The sequence below is a fragment of the Triticum urartu genome, chromosome 7A (assembly GCF_056163025.1).
Source record: "Triticum urartu cultivar PI428250 chromosome 7A, HENAU_Tu73, whole genome shotgun sequence".
NCBI lineage: Eukaryota > Viridiplantae > Streptophyta > Magnoliopsida > Poales > Poaceae > Triticum > Triticum urartu.
The window spans coordinates 15,248,774-15,273,768 of record NC_141879.1 but is presented as its reverse complement, the minus strand read 5'-3'; the positions used below and the strand labels follow the sequence as shown (position 1 = coordinate 15,273,768).

General features: G+C 44.8%; 1 protein-coding gene across 1 annotated transcript; it reads left to right on the top strand.

Moving 5' to 3' along the window:
* LOC147956961 (uncharacterized) lies at positions 1-24,469 on the top strand. The gene is made up of 2 exons (XM_087531521.1): positions 1-275; positions 24,394-24,469. The coding sequence occupies exons 1-2, from the start codon at positions 1-3 to the stop codon at positions 24,467-24,469; spliced, it is 351 nt and encodes a 116-aa protein (XP_087387647.1).
* Positions 24,470-24,995: the final 526 nt, after the last annotated feature.

Sequence of the window (24,995 nt, the reverse complement as noted above, 5' to 3'; positions counted from 1 at the left end):
ATGGGTTTCCCTCCGGCGGTGCCGAGGCTGCTGCCCAACCTCCTCTTCCTGCTTGCCCACCTCCGCCGCCTCTCCTCCTGGCTGCTCGGCCCCGGCATCGACCACCCAAACAACTCTGACTTCGCCAACCACCACCACCAGGGGCAGTACCACGATGACCACGACCTCAATGAGCTGGAGGAGCACTGCCCGGCCGTGCGCTTCGACGAGCTCTCCGTATCCAACGCCAGCACCAACACCCTCCCAGAGGAATGCGTGGCACTAGTAGAAAAAGGGTCAAATGTCAAGCACATTAGTGCCGGTTTGCTTTTGAGCCGGCACTAATGTGTGCATTAGTGCCGATTCCAACGGCTAGCCGGCCGCTTTCATTAGTACCGGTTCGTGGCCGACCTTTAGCACCGGTTCGTGCCACGTACCGGTACTAAAGTGAGTGGTGGCAGGATGTTGTCAGTCCGGGGCCCCTCCAGCATCTTTAGTACCGGTTCGTGGCATGAACCGGTGCTAAAGGTCGTCCTACATAAACCCTTTGTCCACCCGAGCTTGCTCTGTTCTTCCCCTTTCCCCTCTCCTCTCTGTTCTTCCCCTCTTCCTCTCGAGCTCATCACACATTTTGCCCAAAATTTATCAAGATTTGAAGGCCCCCATCCATTCAAATGATCATAAAGGCTAGCAACTTTGTCCTTTCATCTCTCATTTCTAGATTAGCTCTTGCAATGCTTTGTATAGTGATTAATTTATGAGTTTAGTAATTTGGGAGGAAATATATGTGCTAGTATTTGATTTATATGCAATTTGATGTCAAAAATAACACTTAGTTTGCATATGTAGGTGTGGTTTACTTAGTGCCTTCTAAATCTCCGTCATAATAACAGTCGATCGCCGGCACCGTTCCGTCGCCGGCACCACCTTGTGGTGAGCCTCTTATTCATGAATGTTTTACATTACCAAATTGATGTTTGTGTGATTTGGATATATAGTTACTCGTATAATTATCTTATCCGTACGTTGTTTGTTATACATAGTGCCATGGTTTTGATATCCGTCCCCGTCAGCCCTCGTCCTTGTTATGATTCGGATGTGGTATATTCTCTTTTAAAACTAGTTGCTGCATTTCGTGTTTATGACAAATTATGCCCATCAAGTTGACATAGATATTTTTGTCTAGGAGGTTTGTCAACCGGAAATTCCAACCGACCCTATTGTCGAGAGGTTAAATTTAGTTGAAAGAGAAAACGAGTATTTGAAATAAAAATTGAAAAGAATTGAGGGGGAGAAGATGGAATTGGAGTTGCATGTTGCCGATGTCGTTGATGATCACAAGATCAAGATGGAGAAAATGCGCTTAAAGATTAGAAAGATTAGAAAATATGCCATTGATAGTGAGGCTTGGTATCATTATGCTGTTGGATCAATTGTTACCTTAGTTCCGATCTTGATCGCATTTGTTTCTGCATTTAAATGCTTTAGTTAGAGAGTTATTTATTTGTTGCATTTAAGTCTTGTATGAACTTTATGTATGAACTTGTATTAATTTGGTCTTTTCGGTGTTGTGTAATGAAGATGAGCCGACAATGGATGTACAATGACCGATGCTCTCCCGAGTTCATTAATGGAATGAAAACTTTTCTGCTTGCGACTGAGGCAAACAAGCGAGCGGATGGTTTTATGCCTTGTCCATGTTTAGTCTGTAAGAATGATCACAATTACTCTACGTCAAGAACCATTCACGTCCATCTGTTTAAGTCCAGTTTCATGCCCCACTATAATGTTTGGACCAAGCACGGAGAAAGAGGGGTTATATATGATGGAAGACAATGAAGAAGAAGAGGACGACGACAGCTAGCCTGGCCATGGGTTCCCTGAATATGATGATACAATAATAGGGGAAGAAGCTGAGCCGGCAATGCGGGAAGAAGCTGAAGAAGAGGCATCAGATGAGCCCGCTGATGATCTAGGTCGGGCCATTGCCGATGCAAAGAGAAACTGCGCAAGTGATTTGGAGAAGAAGAAGTTGCAGCGCATGTTAGAGGATCACTAGAAATTGTTGTACCCGAATTGCGAAGCTCAAAAGAAAAAGTTGGGCACCACACTGGAATTGCTGCAATGGAAGGCAGAGAATGGTGTATCTGACAAGGGATTTGGAAAGTTGCTGGTAATGATAAAGAATATGCTTCCATTAGGGTTAGAGGCAAAGAAGGCTGTCTGCCCTCTAGGGTTAGAGGTGCAGAAGATACATGCATGCCCTAATGACTGCATCCTCTACCGCGGTGAGTACGAGGATTTGGACGCTTGCCCGGTATGCGGTGCATTGCGCTATAAGACTAGGCGCGATGACCCTGGTGATGTCGAGGGCGAGCGCCCTAGGAAGAAGATTCCTGCCAAGGTGATGTGGTATGCTCCTATAATACCACAGTTGAAACGTTTGTTCCAAAACAAAGAGCATGCCAAGGCGATGCAATGGCACAGAGAAGACCGTAAGAAAGACGGAAAGTGGAGAGTACCCGCTGATGGGTCGCAGTGGAGAAAAACCGAGAGAAAGTACGGGAAGGAGTTTACAGATGACGCAAGGAACATATGGTTTGGTCTAAGCGTAGATGGCATTAATCCTTTTGGGGAGCAGAGCAGCAACCATAACACCTGGCCTGTGACTCTATGTTTGTATAACCTTCCTCCTTGGTTGTGCATGAAGCGGAAGTTCATTATGATGTCAGTGCTCATCCAAGGCCCTAAGCAACCCGGCAACAACATTGATGTGTACCTAAGGCCATTAGTTGAAGAACTCTTACAGCTGTGGAATGGAACAGGTGTACGTGCGTGGGATGAGCACATGGGGGAAGAATTTGACCTAAAGGCCTTGGTGTCCGTGACCATCAATGATTGGCCTGCTCTCAGTAACCTTTCAGGACAGACAAACAAGGGATACCGTGCATGCACACACTGTTTGGATGATACCGACAGTATATATTTGGACAAATGTAGGAAGAATGTGTACCTAGGACATCGTCGATTTCTTTCGAGCAGGCATCCCGGAAGAAAGAAAGGCAATCATTTCAAAGGTGAGACGGATCACCGGACGAAGCCTCGCCACCGTACTGGTGCTGATGTACATGATATGGTCAAGGATTTGAAGGTAGCCTTTGGAAAGGGTCCTAACGGACAACCTATTCCGAATGACGCTGACGGACGCGCACCCATATGGAAGAAGAAATCTATATTTTGGGACCTGCCCTATTGGAAAGACCTAGAGGTCCGCTCTGCAATCGACATGATGCACGTGATGAAGAATCTTTGCGTGACCCTGCTTGGCTTCTTGGGCGTGTATGGGAAAACAAAAGATACACCTGAGGCACAGGAGGACCAGCAACGTATGCATGGAAAAGACGGCATACATCAGGGTCATGCCAGCTACGCTCTTACCAAAGAAGAGAAGGAAATATTCTTTCAATGCCTGCTCAGTATTAAGGTACCGTCTGACTTCTCGTCGAATATAAAGGGAATAATAAACATGGCAGAGAAAAAGTTCCAGAATCTAAAGTCTCATGACTGCCACGTGATTATGACGCAACTACTTTCGGTTGCATTGAGGGGGCTTCTACCGGATAACGTTCGATTAGCCATTGTGAAGCTATGTGCATTCCTCAATGCAATCTCTCAGAAGGTAATCGATCCAGAAATCATACCAAGGTTAGAGAATGATTTGATGCAATGTCTTGTCAGCTTCGAGTTGGTGTTCCCACCATCCTTCTTCAACATCATGACACACGTCCTAGTTCACCTATGCGAAGAGATTAATGTTTTGGGTCCTATATTTCTACACAATACGTTCCCCTTTGAGAGGTTCATGGGAGTCTTAAAGAAATATGTTCATAACCGTGCTAGGCCAGAAGGAAGCATCTCCAAGGGCCATGAAAATGAGGAGGTCATTGAGTTTTGTATTGACTTTATTCCTAACCTTAAGCCGATTGGTGTTCCTGAATCGCGGCATAAGGACAGACTGGATGGAAAAGGCACGCTAGGAGGGAATCAAATAATATGTATGGACGGACATTCTCTCACTGAAGCACACTACGCAGTTCTACAAAATTCCGCCTTGGTGGCTCCGTATATGGACGAACACAAGAATTTTCTATGCTCCAAACACCCGGAGCGGTCTGATGACTGGATTACACGTGAACAAACCAGGAGTTTCGCCGGCTGGTTGCAGACACGTACCATGCATGACGCCTCTATTGAAGATGACATGTACTCGCTGTCCCAGTTACCACCTTCGAATATAATGACTTTCAAAGGGTACGAGATAAATGGTAATACATTTTACACGGTCGCCCAAGATAAGAAGAGCACCAACCAAAACAGTGGTGTCCGCTTTGATGCAACAACCAAGATGGGAAAGGAAACATAATATGGTTACATAGAGGAGATATGGGAACTTGACTATGGACGTGATTCGAAGGTCCCTTTGTTTCGGTGCAAATGGGTCAATATGACACGAGGCGGGGTAACGGAAGACCCGAAGTATGGAATGACAACAGTGGATCTCAACAATCTTGCGTATGCAGACGAACCATTCGTCCTAGCTAATGATGTGGCACAGGTTTTCTATGTGAAGGATATGTCTACAAAGCCGAGAAAAAGAAAAGATAAGGAAGTGAATGCATCATACGATGAGCCAAAGCGCCACATAGTTCTTTCTGGGAATAGAAACATCGTGGGAGTGGATGACAAGACAGACATGTCAGAAGATTATGAAAAGTTTGATGAAATTGCTCCATTCACAGCGAATATTGACCCGAGCATCCAGTTAAATGATGAAAATTTTCCATGGCTACAGCGCAAAGGGACACACACGAAGAAAAAGTTTCACACCCAAAGATCTGGGATGTGATCGGCTTCACTATCATTATTTTCTTCTGTGTTTCACACCCAGGAGGGAATCTCTGTAATAGTTAGGGTAGTTATGTGTTTTGGCATTTGAAACACGAAGAAATTTTATGTGCAAACAAATTCTTTCATGCATTTACTGATTCTTTCAGCTAAATGGCCCTGAAATTGAAAAGCATTTCAAATGAACTCAGAAAAGATTGAAAGTTGGCATGGTATCATAATTTCACCCACATAGCATGTGCAAAAAAGTAGAGAGGATTACCGCAAAAACGGGATGCACTTCATGTACAAAATGGACAATCTCTTTCGAAGTATCAGGGTTTCGGACGAAAACTCATCCGTTACAAAGGCATTTCATTTTTTAAATAACCTAAGCATTACCAAATTGAATATAATGATAAAACACACTAATATTAAACATAAAAAAAAGAATCACTGAAAAATCTATTTTCAAAGTTAAGTTATTCACAAACTAGTGATTCACACAAATTTCAAATAATTCAAAATGTAAACTATTCAAATTTGTAAACTACCGGCACTAACAAAAAGTTTGTAATTTTTTGTACCTAAAGCAAAAATATTCCCAAAGAAACTCTAAATACAGTAAAAAAACAACTCAAAAATAAATTAACCAAAAATAAATAAAGCAAAAAAATAAGAAAATAAAAAAGCCCACCTACTGGGCCAGAGCGGCCCGCATACGACTAGAAACCCAACCTGTAGTTGGGCCAGGATGCAGGCCCGCAAGCCTAGTAGGCCCACAGGTAGAGTAGGAGAGGTAGGCCCAGAAGGCCTGCTATTGAGAGGAGCTCAATGCAGTGCCCGCGCCGGGGCTTATAAACTGGTCCTGGCGCTCCTCAACTAGCAAGGTGGGACTAAACTTCTGTGCCCCTCGCCTGGCAGCGCACACCCTTTAGTACCGCGTCGTGGCTCCAACCAGTACTAAAGGGGGGAGGTCTTTAGTACCGCTAGGTGCCACCACCTGGTACTAAAGGTGGGCGCTTCCCGCCACTTGGCCTTGCCAAAACAGACCTTTAATACCGGTTGGTGGCTTCAACCGGTATTAAAGGTTATTCTATATAAGAAAACACTTCAAAAAAATTCAGTTTCTCATCTCTCCCTCTGCTTATTTCTCCTCTACCCCGTCGCCGCTGCCCCCGTCGCCGTCCCCGTCCCCGTCGTCCCCGTTGCCGCACCCCGCCCGTCGTCCCCGCCCGACCCGTCCCTGTCCCCGTCGTCGCCGCCCCGTCCCCATCCCCGTCGTCACCGCCCGTCTCCATCCCCGTCGCCGCCTCCCGTCACCGCGCCTCGCCGGTGAGCTCCTGCCCCGGCCGCCATGTCCACACACACACACATTGTTATAGAAATGTTAGCAATTTTTCTGTTTTTTAGTTATAGAAATATTAGAAATGTTAGTTATATAGAAATGTTATAAATTTTTCTGTTTTTTAGTTATAGAAATATTTATAGAAATTTTAGCAATTTTTCTGTTTTTTAGTTATAGAAATATTAGAAATGTTAGTTATATATATAGAAATGTTAGAAATTTTAGAGTTAGTTTTAGCTAGATGAATTAGATTAATGTCAAATTGTTAGAATTTGCATATAGAATTTTAGTTATCACAATCCAATCATTTTAAAAAAGTTACTTTTTGCGGGCATATAGTATTTGTTCTTGACGATGCCCGGCCTGCATCCTCGCCGTGGACCCGTTCGCTACGACGTCTGGCTGACCCATGTCTGGGACTGGGCTCCGCCGGGCTGGCACTGGGAGGTGCTACCTGGAGGGGCGCGCCGCTTGGTGAGGAACCCGGCCTCGGGTCCCGTCGTCGACCCTGATCTCCTTTGGTGGCCCTCGTGTGGGCCACATTCAGTGCAGAGCGAGCCAGCCCCCTCCGAAGGTGGTGCGTCGTCGTGTCAGGGAGGAGGACGAGCACGTCCATCGCTACATGGCTGCTATGGACGTCAGGTTCTCCAATACCTGGCAGGTTCTTTGGGTAGATGACCGGAGATATGGTCCTGTGATGGTTCCTTTGTTGGAAATATGCCCTAGAGGCAATAATAAAAGGATTATTATTATATTTCCTTGTTCATGATAATTGTCTTTTATTCATCCTATAATTGTGTTATCCGGAAATCGTAATACATGTGTGAATACATAGACACCAATATGTCCCTAGTAAGCCTCTAGTTGACTAGCTCGTTGATCAACAGATAGTCATGGTTTCCTGACTATAGACATTGGATGTCACTGATAACGAGATCAAATCATTAGGAGAATGATGTGATGGACAAGACCCAGTACTAAACATAGCACAAGATCGTATAGTTCGTTTGCTAGAGTTTTTCCAATGTCAAGTATCTTTTCCTTAGACCATGAGATCGTGTAACTCCCGGATACCGAAGGAGTGCTTTGGGTGTGCCAAACGTCACAACGTAACTGGGTGACTATAAAGGTATACTACCGGTATCTCCGAAAATGTCTGTTGGGTTGACATGGATCGAGACTGGGATTTGTCACTCCGTATGACGGAGAGGTATCACTGGGCCCACTCGGTAATGCATCATCATAATGAGCTCAATGTGATCAAGTGGTTGGTCACGGGATCATGCATTACGGTACGAGTAAAGTGACTTGCCGGTAACGAGATTGAACGAGGTATTGGGATACCGACGATCGAATCTCGGGCAAGTATAATACCGATTGACAAAGGGAATTGTATACGGGATTGATTGAATCCTCGACATCGTGGTTCATCCGATGAGATCATCGTGGAGCATGTGGGAGCCAACATGGGTATCCAGATCCCGCCGTTGGTTATTGGCCGGAGAGCCATCTCGGTCATGTCTACGTGTCTCCCGAACCCGTAGGGTCTACACACTTAAGGTTCGGTGACGCTAGGGTTGTAGAGATATGAGTATGCAGTAACCCGAAAGTTGTTCGGAGTCCCGGATGAGATCCCGGACGTCAGGAGGAGTTCTGGAATGGTCCGGAGGTAAAGAATTATATATAGGAAGTGCAGTTTCGGCCATCGGGAAAGATTCAGGGGTCACCGGTATTGTACCGGGACCACCAGATGGGTCCCGGGGGTCCACCCGGTGGGGCCACCCATCTCGGAGGGTCCCATGGGCTGAAGTGGGAAGGGGAACCAGCCCATAGTGGGCTGGTGCGCCCCCCTAGGCCCACCCCTTGCGCCTAGGGTTGAAACCCTAGGGTGGGGGGGGGGGGGCTCCCCACTTGCCTTGGGGGGTACTCCACCCCCCTTGGCCGCCCCCCCCCCTAGGATATTGGATCTCCTAGGGCCGGCGCCCCCCTAGGCCCCCTATATATAGTGGGGGGGAGGGAGGGCTGCACATCCATGCCTTTGGTGCCTCCGTCTCCCTCTCCAACACCTCCTCCTCCTCCATAGAGCTTGGCGAAGCCCTACCGGAGTACTGCTGCGCCCACCACCACGCCGTCGTGCTGCTGGATCTTCATCAACCTCTCCTTCCCCCTTGCTGGATCAAGAAGGAGGAGACGTCATCCACTCCGTACATGTGTTAAACGCGGAGGTGCCGTCCGTTCGGCGCTAGGATCTCCGGTGATTTGGATCACAACGAGTACGACTCCCTCATCCCCGTTCTTTGAACGCTTCCGCTCGCGATCTACAAGGGTATGTAGATGCACTCCCGTCTCGTTGCTAGATGACTCCATAGATAGATCTTGGTGAAACGTAGAGAAATTTTTTTGTTTTCTGCAACGTTCCCCAACAGTGGTATCAGAGCTAGGTCTATGCATAGTTCTCTTTGCACGAGTAGAACACAATTTGTTGTGGGCGTAAATGTTGTCAACTTTCTTGCCGCTACTAGTCTTATTTTGCTTCAGCGGTATTGTGGGATGAAGCGGCCCGGACCGACCTTACACGTACACTTACGTGAGACAGGTTCCACCGACTGACATGCACTAGTTGCATAAGGTGGCTAGCGGGTGTCTGTCTCTCCCACTTTAGTTGGAGCGGATTCGACGAAAAGGGTCCTTATGAAGGGTAAATAGAAGTTGACAAATCACGTTGTGGATTTAACGTAGGTAAGAAAATATTCTTGCTAGAACCCTATTGCAGCCACGTAAAACTTGCAACAACAATTAGAGGACGTCTAACTTGTTTTTGCAGCAAGTGTTTTGTGATGTGATATGACCAAAGTTGTGATGAATGATGAATGATATATATGTGATGTATGAGATCATGTTCTTGTAATAGGAATCACGACTTGCATGTCGATGAGTATGACAACCGGCAGGAGCCATAGGAGTTGTCTTTATTTTTTGTATGACCTGCGTGTCATTGAGAAACGCCATATAAATTACTTTACTTTATTGCTAAACGCGTTAGCCATAGTGGTAGAAGTAATAGTTGGCGAGCAACTTCATGGAGACACGATGATGGAGATCATGATGATGGAGATCATGGTGTCATGCCGGTGACAAGATGATCATGGAGCCCCAAGATGGAGATCAAAGGAGCTTTATGATATTGGCCATATCATGTCACTATTATTATTTGATTGCATGTGATGTTTATCATGTTTTTGCATCTTGTTTACTTAGAACGACGGTAGTAAATAAGATGATCCCTCATAATAATTTCAAGAAAGTGTTCCCCCTAACTGTGCGCCGTTGCGACAGTTCGTTGTTTCGAAGCACCACGTGATGATCAGGTGTTAGATTCCAACGTTCACATACAACGGGTGTAAGACAGATTTACACATGCAAACACTTAGGTTGACTTGACGAGCCTAGCATGTACAGACATGGCCTTGGAACACAGAAGACCGAAAGGTCAAACATGAGTCGTATAGAAGATACGATCAACATGAAGATGTTCACCGATGTTGACTAGTCCGTCTCACGTGATGATCAGACACGGCCTAGCTAACTCGGATCATGTTATACTTAGATGACTGGAGGGATGTCTATCTGAGTGGGAGTTCATTGAATAATTTGATTAGATGAACTTAATTATCATGAACTTAGTCTAAAATCTTTACAATATGTCTTGTAGATCAAATGGCCAACGTTGTCCTCAACTTCAACGCGTTCCTAGAGAAAACCAAGCTGAAAAACGATGGCAGCAATTATACGGACTGGGTCCGGAACCTGAGGATCATCATCATAGCTGCAAAGAGAGATTATGTCCTAGAAGCACCGCTAGGTGATGCACCCGTCCCACAGAACCAAGACGTTATGAACGCTTGGCAGACACGTGCTGATGATTACTCCCTCGTTCAGTGTGGTATGCTTTACAGCTTAGAACCGGGGCTCCAAAAGCGTTTTGAGAGACACGGAGCATATGAGATGTTCGAAGAGCTGAAAATGGTTTTTCAAGCTCATGCCCGGGTCGAGAGATATGAGGTCTCCGACAAGTTCTTCAGCTGTAAGATGGAGGAAAATAGTTCTGTCAGTGAGCACATACTCACTATGTCTGGGTTACATAACCGCTTGACTCAGGTGGGAGTTAATCTCTCGGATGACGCGGTCATTGACAGAATCCTTCAGTCGCTTCCACCGAGCTACAAGAGCTTTGTGATGAACTTCAATACGCAGGGGATGGAAAAGACCATACCTGAGGTATATTCAATGCTGAAATCAGCAGAGGTAGAAGTCAAAAAGGAACATCAAGTGTTGATGGTGAATAAAACCACTAAGTTCAAGAAAGGCAAGGGTAAAAAGAACTTCAAGAAGGACGGCAAGGGAGTTGCCGCGCCCGGTAAGCAAGCTGCCGGGAAGAAGCCAAAGAATGGACCCAAGCCCGAGACTGAGTGCTTTTATTGCAAGGGAAGTGGTCACTGGAAGCGGAACTGCCCCAAATACTTAGCGGACAAGAAGGCCGGCAACACGAAAGGTACATGTGATATACATGTAATTGATGTGTACCTTAGCAGTACTCGTAGTAGCTCCTGGGTATTTGATACCAGTGCCGTTGCTCATATTTGTAACTCAAAGCAGGAGCTGCGGAATAAGCGGAGGCTGGCGAAGGACGAGGTGACGATGCGCGTCGGGAATGGTTCCAAGGTCTATGTGATCTCCGTCGGCACGCTACCTCTACATTTACCTACGGGATTAGTTTTAAATCTCAATAATTGTTATTTAGTGCTAGCTTTGAGCATGAACATTGTATCAGGATCTCGTTTAATTCGAGATGGCTACTCATTTAAATCCGAGAATAATGGTTGTTCTATTTATATGAGAGATATGTTTTATGGTCATGCTCCGATGGTGAATGGTTTATTCTTAATGAATCTCGAGCGTAATGCTACACATATTCATAGTGTGAATACCAAAAGATGTAAGGTTGATAATGATAGTCCCACATACTTGTGGCACTGCCGCCTTGGTCACATAGGTGTCAAACGCATGAAGAAGCTCCATGCAGATGGACTTTTAGAGTCTCTTCATTACGAATCATTTGACACATGCGAACCATGCCTCATGGGTAAGATGACCAAGACTCCGTTCTCAGGAACAATGGAGCGAGCAACCAACTTATTAGAAATCATACATACTGATGTGTGCGGTCCAATGAGTGTTGAGGCTCGCGGTGGCTATCGTTATGTTCTCACTCTCACTGATGACTTGAGTAGATATGGGTATGTCTACTTAATGAAACACAAGTCTGAGACCTTTGAAAAGTTTAAGGAATTTCAGAGTGAGGTTGAGAATCAACGTGACAGGAAAATCAAGTTCTTGCGATCAGATCGTGGGGGAGAATACTTGAGTCACGAATTTGGCACACACTTAAGAAAATGTGGAATAGTTTCACAACTCACGCCGCCTGGAACACCTCAGCGTAATGGTGTGTCCGAACGTCGTAATCGCACTCTATTAGATATGGTGTGATCTATGACGTCTCTTGCCGATTTACCGCTATCATTTTAGGGCTATGCTTTAGGGACTGCCGCATTCACTTTAAATAGGGCTCCGTCGAAATCCGTTGAGATGACACCGTATGAATTATGGTTTGGGAAGAAACCTAAGCTGTCATTTCTAAAAGTTTGGGGATGTGATGCTTATGTCAAGAAACTTCAACCTGAAAAGCTCGAACCCAAGTCGGAAAAATGCGTCTTCGTAGGATACCCTAAAGAAACTATTGGGTATACCTTCTACCTCAGATCTGAAGGCAAGATCTTTGTTGCCAAGAATGGATCCTTTCTAGAGAAAGAGTTTCTCTCGAAAGAAATAAGTGGGAGGAAAGTAGAACTTGATGAAGTATTACCTCTTGAACCGGTAAGTAGCGTAGCTCAAGAAAATGTTCCTGAGGTGCCTGCACCGACTAGAGAGGAAGTTAATGATGATGATCATGAAACTTCAGATCAAGTTGCTACTGAACTTCGTAGGTCCACAAGGACACGTTCCGCACCAGAGTGGTACGGCAACCCTGTCTTGGAAATCATGTTGTTGGACAACGGTGAACCTTCGAACTATGAAGAAGCGATGGCGGGCCCGGATTCCGACAAATGGCTGGAAGCCATGAAATCCGAGATAGGATCCATGTATGGAAACGAAGTATGGACTTTGACTGACTTGCCCAATGATCGGCGAGCCATAGAAAATAAATGGATCTTTAAGAAGAAGACAGACGCGGATGGTAATGTGACCATCTATAAAGCTAGGCTTGTCGCTAAGGATTATCGACAAGTTCAAGGGGTTGACTACGATGAGACTTTCTCTCCCGTAGCGAAGCTGAAGTCCGTCCGAATCATGTTAGCAATTGCCGCATACTATGATTATGAGATATGGCAAATGGAAGTCAAAACGGCATTCCTTAACGGTTATCTTAAGGAAGAACTGTATATGATGCAGCCGGAAGGTTTTGTCGACCCTAAGAATGCTAACAAGGTATGCAAGCTCCAGCGATCCATTTATGGGCTGGTGCAAGCATCTCGGAGTTGGAACATTCGCTTTGATGAGATGATCAAAGCGTTTGGGTTTATGCAGACTTATGGAGAAGCCTGCGTTTACAAGAAAGTGAGTGGGAGCTCTGTAGCATTTCTCATATTATATGTAGATGACATACTTTTGATGGGAAATGATATAGAACTTTTGGACAGCATTAAGGCCTATTTGAATAAGATTTTTTCAATGAAGGACCTTGGAGAAGCTGCTTATATATTAGGCATCAAGATCTATAGAGATAGATCAAGACGCCTCATAGGTCTTTCACAAAGCACATACCTTGATAAGATATTGAATAAGTTCAATATGGATCAGTCTAAGAAGGGGTTCTTGCCTGTGTTGCAAGGTGTGAAATTGAGCTCAGCTCAATGTCCGACCACGGCAGAAGATATAGAAGAGATGAGTGTCATCCCCCATGCCTCAGCCATAGGGTTTATTATGTATGCCATGTTGTGTACCAGACCTGATGTAAACCTTGCCGTGAGTTTGGTAGGAAGGTACCAAAGTAATCCCGGCAAGGAACGCTGGACAGCGGTCAAGAATATCCTGAAGTACCTGAAAAGGACTAAGGACATGTTTCTCATTTATGAAGGTGACGAAGAGCTTGTCATAAAGGGTTACGTCAACGCTAGCTTCGACACAGATCTGGATGACTCTAAGTCACAAACCAGATACATGTATATGTTGAATGGTGGAGCAGTAAGCTGGTGCAGCTGCAAGCAGAGCCTCGTGGCAGGATCTACATGTGAAGCGGAGTACATGGCAGCCTCGGAGGCAGCGCATGAAGCAATTTGGGTGAAGGAGTTCATCACCGACCTAGGAGTCATACTAAATGCGTCGGGGCCGATCAAACTCTTCTGTGACAACACTGGAGCTATTGCACTTGCCAAGGAGCCCAGGTTTCACAAGAAGACCAGGCACATCAAGCGTCGCTTCAACTCCATTCGTGAAAATGTTCAAGATGAAGACATAGAAATTTGTAAAGTGCATACGGATCTGAATGTCACAGGTCCATTGACTAAACCTCTTCCGCGAGCAAAACATGATCAACATCAGAACTCTATGGGTGTTCGATTCATCACAATGTAACTAGATTATTGACTCTAGTGCAAGTGGGAGACTGTTGGAAATATGCCCTAGAGGCAATAATAAAAGGATTATTATTATATTTCCTTGTTCATGATAATTGTCTTTTATTCATGCTATAATTGTGTTATCCGGAAATCGTAATACATGTGTGAATACATAGACACCAATATGTCCCTAGTAAGCCTCTAGTTGACTAGCTCGTTGATCAACAGATAATCATGGTTTCCTGACTATAGACATTGGATGTCACTGATAACGAGATCACATCATTAGGAGAATGATGTGATGGACAAGACCCAATACTAAACATAGCACAAGATCGTATAGTTCGTTTGCTAGAGTTTTTCCAATGTCAAGTATCTTTTCCTTAGACCATGAGATCGTGTAACTCCCGGATACCGTAGGAGTGCTTTGGGTGTGCCAAACGTCACAACGTAACTGGGCGACTATAAAGGTATACTACGGGTATCTCCGAAAGTGTCTGTTGGGTTGACACGGATCGAGACTGGGATTTGTCACTCCGTATGACGGAGAGGTATCACTGGGCCCACTCGGTAATGCATCATCATAATGAGCTCAATGTGATCAAGTGGTTTGTCACGGGATCATGCATTACGGTACAAGTAAAGTGACTTGCCGGTAATAAGATTGAACGAGGTATTCGGATACCGACGATCGAATCTCGGGCAAGTATAATACCGATTGACAAAGGGAATTGTATACGGGATTGATTGAATCCTCGACATCATGGTTCATCCGATGAGATCATCATGGAGCATGTGGGAGCCAACATGGGTATCCAGATCCCGCTGTTGGTTATTGGCCGGAGAGCCGTCTCGGTCATGTCTACGTGTCTCCCGAACCCGTAGGGTCTACACACTTAAGGTTCGGTGATGCTAGGGTTGTAGAGATATGAGTATGCAGTAACCCGAAAGTTGTTCGGAGTCCCCGATGAGATCCCGGACATCACGGGGAGTTCCGGAATGGTCCGGAGGTAAAGAATTATATATAGGAAGTGCAGTTTCGGCCATCGGGAAAGATTCGGGGGTCACCGGTATTGTACCGGGACCACCGGATGGGTCCCGGGGGTCCACCGGGTGGGGCCACCCATCCCGGAGGGCCCCATGGGCTGAAGTGGGGAGGGGAACCAGCCCATAGTGAGCTGGTGCGCCCCCCTAGGCCCACCCCTTGCGCCTAGGGTTGAAACCCTAGGGTGGGGGGGCTCCCCACTTGCCTTGGGGGGTACTCCACCCCCCTTGGCCGCCGCCCCCCTAGGAGATTGGATCTCCTAGGGCCAACGCCCCCTAGGCCCCCTATATATAGTGGGGGGGAGAGGGAGGGCTGCACATCCATGCCTTTGGTGCCTCCCTCTCCCTCTCCAACACCTCCTCCTCCTCCATAGAGCTTGGCGAAGCCTTGCCGGAGTACTGCTGCATCCACCACCACGCCGTCGTGCTGCTGGATCTTCATCAACCTCTCCTTCCTCCTTGCTGGATCAAGAAGGAGGAGACGTCATCCGCTCCGTACGTGTGTTGAACGCGGAGGTGCCGTCCATTCGGCGCTAGGATCTCCGGTGATTTGGATCACGACGAGTACGACTCCCTCATCCTCGTTCTTTGAACGCTTCCGCTCGCGATCTACAAGGGTATGTAGATGCACTCCCCTCTCGTTGCTAGATGACTCCATAGATAGATCTTGGTGAAACGTAGAGAATTTTTTTTCTGCAACGTTCCCCAACATCCTTGTCTTTGGGTGTCCACCGCCCGCGCCCCAGGAACCGCGAGTGGCCTAGATTCTTCTGTAGTATTCGATCTTTGTTAGCAACCTAGCCAGTGATGTATTCGAGATTATATATTATTCGAGACGATGTATTCGAGATCATATATTATTCGAGACGATGCATATTATGTACTATATGATTCAGTTTTTCCTTATTGATTGCATCCATGCATTGTAATTTGATTACTAAATTGTTTTATATTTCTTCTGTATTAGTTAAATAAAAGCTATGGCGGACAATACCAGCAGAGAGGGAGAAGATGCCCTGTTCAATATCATACGCAGCCCTAAAGTTGACAAAGGAAAAGTTGAAGTACTGGACTCACTACTTAAAAAAGAAAGTGACTACACCATCTTGTTTGGGATAGTCAACAGGTAATTTCAATCATTATTAACTATATCTCGGCCTATTTAGTTCGTCATTTTCCTGATATGAACTATTTAATAACCCCTTTATTAATTTTCTTTGCCGGCGGGCAGGGCTTGGGCAAAGTTCATCAAGGTGACTCCAGGCAAATGGCCAAAAAAGATGTTTGGCATCGACCCAAGGTAAGTAATTAGTACTAGCTAGCTAGCTACCATCTCTTTAATTCTTGTTTCAATAGCATTAATTAATTATATCATGCTTGATTAATCATTATATGATTCAATTCCATTCTCGTAAAGGCCCTGAAGCAGGCCTCGGGGACTGATCTGTGTGCATACTACGTTTGCGAGAACATTCGCATGATGGCGTCCGAAAGGAGCAGATCTGATAGACAGCAATGGATACGTTTCACAAAACACTATTCACAATTTTTACATGATTATCGATATTGATCTCCTTCTTAACAGTTCCATGACGTGCGGGAGAAGCTCCTAACAACGGAGCGCATACAAGCACTTCAAGAGGAAATAGCCGGATTTTTGCTCGACCAGGTCATAGATCCCAAAGAAGAATACTATTACTCGCTACCGCCTCCATGAACCACTTGTCATCGTGCTCCGAAGGCACCAAGGCAACATGTAGGAGAAATTGTATATATATACATGTGTAGTATGTGTGAATAATTAATGGTGGTGGTTGTGAGACATTCGATGATATATATTATATATATGCGGTTCTACGAGAAAATCTATTTATATATATGCATAACGTGTACAATATGTAGTATCGTAAAATACCAGCAAACAAAAAAGAGTTAAATGGAAAACACAAAATTAATGGAAAAATAAAAAATAAAACCAACCCCCCCAAACATTTAGTACCGGTTGATGTTACCAACCGGTACTAATGGTCTACCAGCACCCGGGCATAGCTCGTGCCACGTGGTGGCACTTTAGCGCCGGTTCGTGCCGAACCAGTAATAAAAGGGTGGGACCTTCAATCTCCACTCTTTAGTGCCGGTTGTAGAACCGGCACTAAAGGGCCTTACGAACCGGCGTTAAAGCCCGGTTCTGCACTAGTGTGGTGTGCCTAAGTGACTTCCACGGCGCTGCGCCGGCCGCGGGGGTGCCAGCACATCTTCCACTTTGGCTGCCTTGACCACTGGGCCGCTCACGGCCACCGCACCTGTCCGCTCTGCCGGGCTCCGTTCCTCCCGCCCTTCCTCCTGCCCATGTCGTTCCCGACGTCGTGATTCACGCCGGGTGTTATTTGCGTAATTTGGCGACTGTCCTCCTGGATGACAAGCTCTGAATTTTCGCTTCCTGTTAGGCTTTTATGAATCAAACCCAACCCACAACATAGGCTAAGGAGGCCATGGCAGAGAGGTGTTGAAATATTTTCTCGGGGGGCCCTCCTTTGGAGAGATTATCACTATGCCGTCTCCAGGGATGGGAATTAGTTCCTTGTTCAAGATTTAGTTAATTTGGATTTCACTATAATGGATTTGGTCCCCACGGTAAAATCCATACACCATAAGAATAAGAGGATATATACACAACTGGAAATAGGTTAGATTATAGGAAGTAGGTACATGGGTGAATCTGTATATATGCATTGAGAAAGGCTTTTGCTCTGCTCCAATGCTTCAGCATGGACAGATGCTCCAGCATGCCAGGTAGGTTCGGATGACTGAGCTTAGCAAAAGGTGTAGCTTGCAGAGATAGATGGGATCCTGCAAAAGAGGCCGTCTCTCCCTTGACAAAAGTGCAGACGCTGCCAATGAGGGATAGTTGGACATCACCGGGTTTAACTTTAACAGGACAAGCCTACTCTATGGTGAATAGAAAAAGGCTGCCAACCATGAGGACAATACCGCTGCTTTCGTTGGACCAAGGTAGAATTAGACAGTGGCTTTAGTTACTTTTATCTACATGAAACGTTGGGGCAGTGGTGTGGTGCTTCCCCCATTGTACATGCCCTTAGTTCTTCCCCCGACTTTAGCAGTACCATTTATTTCATCTTTTATACTACCACCAGCAGTTTAGGGCTAACTCTTCTTTAGAGTTTGATACATATTTTCTGTATTTACATGCTCTCTTGGAACTGCATTTGGATTCGACTAGATTGCCTTATTTAATCCCATATGTCAACTCTAAAGTCTAAAGTCCGATGTAATGGTGGCCGCATACCTACCAAGACATGCCAATTTTTGATCTTGTATACAGAAGAGCATGTCCACTAATATCTGCTTCACTGGCAGATGTATACATTAGAATGTAAGTAGATGTCAATGAAACATCACCAAACATCCTCCCGGTTCAAGAATAGAAGTGAAGATAACCAAACTAATAAATAGGCTAATATTGAAATTGGTGACGAAATAATCACAACATATTTCTTATACTCATGCATTGTATAGGATCCTCCATCAAGATATTTATAGATAACACATGTACAAACGCACTATAATATATATAGAAACGTCAGGCACACTGCGTGTGCAGGCCATCAAAACTAGATCCAACATATGTCCTGCTGCTCTTATGTCTAAACAAATAGAATAAAATACTCCACTGACGAATGCATGAGATTTTTTCTGTTTGGTTTCTTTAGATTTAGATTGATACAATTTATTTCAACAAAACAACATGGAATACTTTTTGGAAATTATAATATAATTTTCATAATGGAAGTTTGTGTTGTTTCCTAGAAATGTTAGATTTTTCGTATTTCCATGTGAACATGTGTTAAATATTGTCAAATGTAATGAAAATACTAATTAAATTTTCTGATAATGAGATGTAAAAAATAAAAAAGTTTAGTATAAGAGTCCTGCTTCTAATATAACCCCCCTCACTAAAATATATAAAGTGAAATATAGACCATTCAAATATTATATGTATTTTCATTCAAAAAGTATAAATCGAATTCCATTCTCGCCATGCATGCTACCGATGCTAGCCAACGAAGTTAGGAACGGATCACGACTTAAACGCAATGCTGAACTTAAAGAACTAATTAATGTTAAATCTTCGTTTTTTTCAATATTTGTTGAAAAACAAATGTGAACAAATTTCTTAAAATACGAATAATATTTCGAAATCTTAAATAAATTTAAAATATTTTTTACTGTAAGCATTTCTTTTTAGTCGTGAACAAATATCGAAATCTGAACAAGTTTTATAAAAATGAATGTAATGTACACACTGAACATTTTCTTAGTCTATAGTGAACTTGATTCAAATACACACTGAATATACAGTGAAACATTTGCTAATGCGTGCTGACCAATATTAACTTTCTTATACAGTGAACATTTTTTCAGGGAAAAAAAGAAAAAAAGCTTTTATGCTAGTTTGTGATGACCTGTTGGAGGCTACGCGCCGGTTGCCGGAGATGGGGGGAGTTTCTTACAGGAAGTGGGATGCAATAGCCGGACCAGAGTCTGGAGCAGCATCAGCGAAGGTAGAATGGTAGCTTTGTGGTCGCGGGTATGTAGTAGGCTTGGTCCTCAAAATTTCTTTTCCAAAGCAGCGGGTTAGCACCAAATAAAAAACACAAACTAACTACTAATCAACGAGAAGACTTGACACGGTTGGACTAAGAATATCGATATATGGAGCCTAATAGCAAACAATAAGATGGATTGTACGAGGCTTCTGACACGATTGGTCTAAGATTGGTCCTCTGAATTATTGTCCAGCCCAGTGGTGGATGATGGTTGATGGTACAAATTTTTGGTAGGAACTAGTCAAAAGCACAAATTTAATAAGGAGTGCTAATCAGTGTGAAGCCTTGACATTGAGCACCATCGATGGGGACAGCCCGAGCCTGGTGGAAATTCCCATGACCAGCAGCAGTGTGTGTGTTGCTTGAGGATGACGCAGACGGCAGATTTGTACAGACATTAACCTTGTCCGTGGAATGGAAGCTCACACTCTACTTCATGCACTGCTTCTTACGAAGATTAGGTGTTCATTGTTCGAGATCTGACTCACACTATTCACCGTGATATTTTCCAAGGCCGCCAACAAGAAAAGCAATGAAACCAACTGGCTGCTGATTGCTGAATGTACTACTCGCACAACATAAATGACGAACAGAGTGCGCCAAGAACAGAGTATAATGCTAAAAAGATTCAGACAGAAAATCACGTGCAGCGCATGTCGTGCATTCAACCCGTCTCGGCACATCATAGTCCAAAATTTGAAAGTACCACCGGAATCAAATAATTCGGGACATCGGACGAAAAACCTTTAGAATAATTTTACCTCTATAATTGCCAACTAAATCGAATAAAACTATGAGAAAAAATATCAAATAGTTTGAAAATTTTACATCATGGTATACTAATTAATTAGACCTTGTACGTAGTCCTCCAATTAATCAAGACTAGTAGATTGATATCCAGATGAAATAAGACTTGTATGTATAGCAGTTACCTTTAGATTGGCGTGCTCAAGGACCAAAAGCGGATTAGAGTATTTGATTGATTAAATATGATCACCGGGGGACTCCAATGGACAATACTTCGGCAAAATTAAAACAGGAGAGGCTGGATAGCACCGCGGCAGTATCCTGGTCCGCTCGCGGCTGCCGTGGCGGCAAGCAGAGGCGCAGCGGCGAAATCAATCGATCATCAATCGATCGATTAGCGTCTAACTAGGTTAGTGGTAATTAGCGTCTAGGTTACGCAGAACGGGCTTTCTAGGCTTACACGAGACCATAATGAGCTATTTTTGGGCTGGGTGTACACGGCGCAAAGGATCTATGGGCCTGGGCCTTAAGTACATACTGATTAGCAGTTAACTACCCATTAGTACACTACGAATATAACAGATCGCTTGGGGGGTGCGAACGATTGGGGGGTCTAGCCCCCGCTCGCCCCCCCCCCCCCCCCCCCCACCCCCCGCGTCTCCGCCCCTGGCGCTTGTGGGAAGCGCCTTCGCCGGCGGCACATGGTGCTCGGCTGGTACGTGGTGGCTGGACTATTACTCAACTAGTCGCCAACCCGTGCATTCGCACGGCCTAGTTATTTAATATTACATTAGTCTATATAACATAAAGGCGTCTATATAAGATAAAGCCATGTGTTGTGTATATGAATCACATGGCAAAATATTACATGCACATGAATCACATGGAATCTATATCTACATATATATATATATATATATATATATATATATATATATATATATATATATATATCAATCTATACCTCTATACCTAATAATAAAGTAAGATGCGTTTCACAAATTTTTTCATCCGTTCACCTCTATTTTTTTCTATACCTAATAATAAAGTAAGATGTGTTTCATCAATTTTTTCATCTATTCACCTCTGTTTTTTTTGAGATCTTCTACTATCCGAGATGGTACTAATTTGGTGTGCCCTACGATCGCAGAAAATATTGCAGGATGAAGATTGTTATGTACAAGCCCGTCCTGGGCTGGGAACCCTCGTGGATGGGCTTTCCTCCCCAGGAAAAAAATCTGGGCTAATAGCGACGCGAGGGGTCTTTCTTCTATACCGCAAAAAATAAGTTGTAATATAGGAATCGAACCAAAGACATTTCCTGGGACTCTAGCTACAACAGCCAGCTAAGCTAAGCATGTTTGATGTTTAATAGTTCCACCCCGCTTTTGTTAACTAACTCCAACCGGTTAATATACCAACCACCACAGAAATCAACAAACAATAGGTGAAAACGAGCATCATGACAGGTACGAGATTGTAGATAATAAAAGTAAGTAAAGGAAGGATCTGTGGGTTGTTGAACCGCAGCCCTCTAGCTACCTCTCCTCTCACTCGAACGGAGGTGGAAGAGAAGAACAGTGGACACAAGATTTTCCGGCCGGCGCACGAACACCGCCACGGGCGCATGAACGCCCCAATCTTTTTCTTGCTTACAGTGACTACATGGCTACACACGGCTTGGCTTGATCAATACATCAAGGGGCCTTTTATACCCGGCTGCACACACACCATCTGGCCACCACACCGGCCACTAACTCCACGCACGCACGCACTAGTCTAGCTAACAAACTCACTAAGCCAGCTACATGCACGGCGTCCATATCCATGCGTGCATCAGTTACTCAACAACCGGCCACACGACCTGGTAGCTAGCATGCATCTAACTAACTAACCACATGCATCAAGATTAGTACTAACACTGTCGATACAAAAAAAATGCATGTGTACCTCTAATCGATGGCAAGAGTACGGCAAGGAGGAAGAGGATCAACACAAGGCTGCGGGGCAACATGTCCAAGCTCAAACAGCAATTGACCCCTCTCAAAATTAGGCCACTCGGCGGCGGGCGAGCATCATGACATGTACGAGCCCTTCACCCAGATTCTGACATGGCACACCGTTGTGCTGCTCAATCTCGCGTGCATGAATATGAAGGACGAGCTGCACCCCGCCCATGCCCTCGGGCCCTGATGGTCGCAGGAGCTTCTGGTGCAGCAGGTCAGGGCTGAAGCGCTGGCAGAGCACATGGAGCTTCCCGGCGACAAAGCGCTGGAGTAGTATGATGAGCATGCATGTGTTCGTGCAGGTGCGACCACCACTGAAGCTACTGGGCTGTGTACATGCATGCACATGAACTGGAACCTATTCGATGATGACAACAGGCGGTAGTTCGTCGTCATGGCTGCCGACAGCAACGACGAGGTACGACACTGGGCACTCAGGCCTGTACGTGAGGGCACCGAGTCCGAGGCTGCCGCGAGTCTCATACGTTCATGTATTTATATGATGTGAAGGTATCTTTGCGGTCGGGGCTTGCAGGTTATAGAATTTTGTACATGTAGTCGATTATCTATGCTTTGGTCAACTCTCCTTTTTCTATTCTATTCAAGAATATTGTTTGCAATGTGGAGAATTTCATAAAAGATGTACTAGCACTTAATGGAGAAAGACACGTCAAAAGGCACAAACCATCTTGATCACGAAAATCCTAAGCCATCTAGAATGAGGTAGACAAAGACGAGGAGGAGGATAAGAGGTTCAGGATGATAAGAGAAGCATCAAAATCTCATGCAGAATTAATATCCGAAACATCTTGTTCAAAATTTATTTGAGGGAACCTGTCGTTCAATCTAGCAAATTCCTACAACCCACGTAAGTATACGCCCTGGTTTTTGACCGATTCCATGCCAGTTTCGGTCAACTTTGGATTTATCACCAACCAAATATTTTCATTGGATAGAAATCGGCCGGTCGATGTGTATTTCATGGTTATGTTCTTTTGTTGATCTGATAGCTTGATCGTTGAAGGAACAAAGGTTGATCGACTAAGAAGAGCCCTTTCAAGCTGGAGCACCAGCTCGTTTCGTCTAATGGTCTCATAATTTCCTCTGTTCTTTTGTTTGGGTGGAATTTGCTATTTGTTGTATTATGATTTTTCCCATCAAAACGAAGTATTATGGGGTGGGTTGGGTGATTGGCTGTATTTTTTTAGGATTAACCGTAAAGATTTATAGGAATTCTAGGATTAATTGCAAATATATATTTCCAGGATTAACTACAAGGAATATTATGTAATAGTATATTCATTTTCTTACGGGTAAGTAAGACAACCTACGCCTCTAGTTTATGCTTTTAGTGAAACAGTTTACCAAAGCACAACGAGCTTTCAGAATATGGTAATTTCCGATGTTGGTATTGGTCGTCTAAATTCTTGGGTAGTTGATAGCGGCTAAACTGAAGATTGCACCGTGTTACAATTGCAAGGCGTCCAACTAAGTCTTCGTTTTGTTTGTATCATTTTCAATTGTTCTAACTTCTAAGCAATGTAAGTATTAATGTGACATCATTGACTGTTGAGTTATTTAAGTCCATTAAGGTTCAATGAGAGGTGTCTCATGCGGCGGCAAAGCTCATCGCCTTGGGATTTACCACATTCTGACAAGTTATGATTAGATTGACACCACGACGAGGGTGGAAAAGAAGGACAAGCGGTAATATTGATGGGACGTTGTTTTACAAAAGAAGGCGTGAACTTTTTTGTTCTACCGTTGCAATGCGCATGTTTGCTAGTTCATATTAAAATCTCTAAAAAGACTTATATTTAAAAACAGAGAAAGTACATAATACACATGTAGGTTCGGGATACATCCACTCACGAAAACCACAAATGTCTTGAATTTATTCGAAAGAAAGGCTACTGCTGCAGCAGATGCAAAATTAAGCTAGAGACGGGAGGAACTGAAAATAACACCAACGGATGAAAACGGAACGCGTGCCTGTTCTGTTCACTTCCATCGGCCAGGAACAGACACACACACCACAGGCTTTGCACGTATCTGAGCACACTTGCCTTGCGCGCATCCAGCCTTCCTCGCACGACCTCGCCGCCGGGCGGCAGGAAGCCGGTTGTCCCCATCGAGGCCGCCGACAGCGCCAACTAGGTCGCTAACGTTGGAAGGAATGTTGCCGACGACGCCGGACAAGTCCCCGCCGACGTCCTCGGCACCTGCAGGCAGGCCCACCGAGGCCGCCGACGGCGCCGGACAGGGCCCCACTGAGGTCAGACAGCGTGTCGCCCCCCTGTGCGGCCATTGTCTGCAGCTGCCCGGCGAACAGGACCATCATGCAGCAGATGGCGGCCATCTTCTTAAGCGTTGCACCGGTGGCCATGAGAACGTATCCTGTGCTCCAATTCATGAAGTGCTCCGGCTGCTCCAACCACGTAACAACCATTGGATGGAACACGTAGGTACAGGATAGAGTGTGGAAGCCCCCATCCTGCGAAATTTGCAGAAACCCCCTATAGAAGTACAGAATAACTGCAACAGTCCCATAATGTAGCTTCAAAATATGTGTTGCCCCAGGTTTGGAACAGAAAGAACAAGCATATCATGTACCTCGTTAGCTGGTCGTTTCATGTTAAACTGATAGAACACACACACACATATATATACATGACAGCAGCTC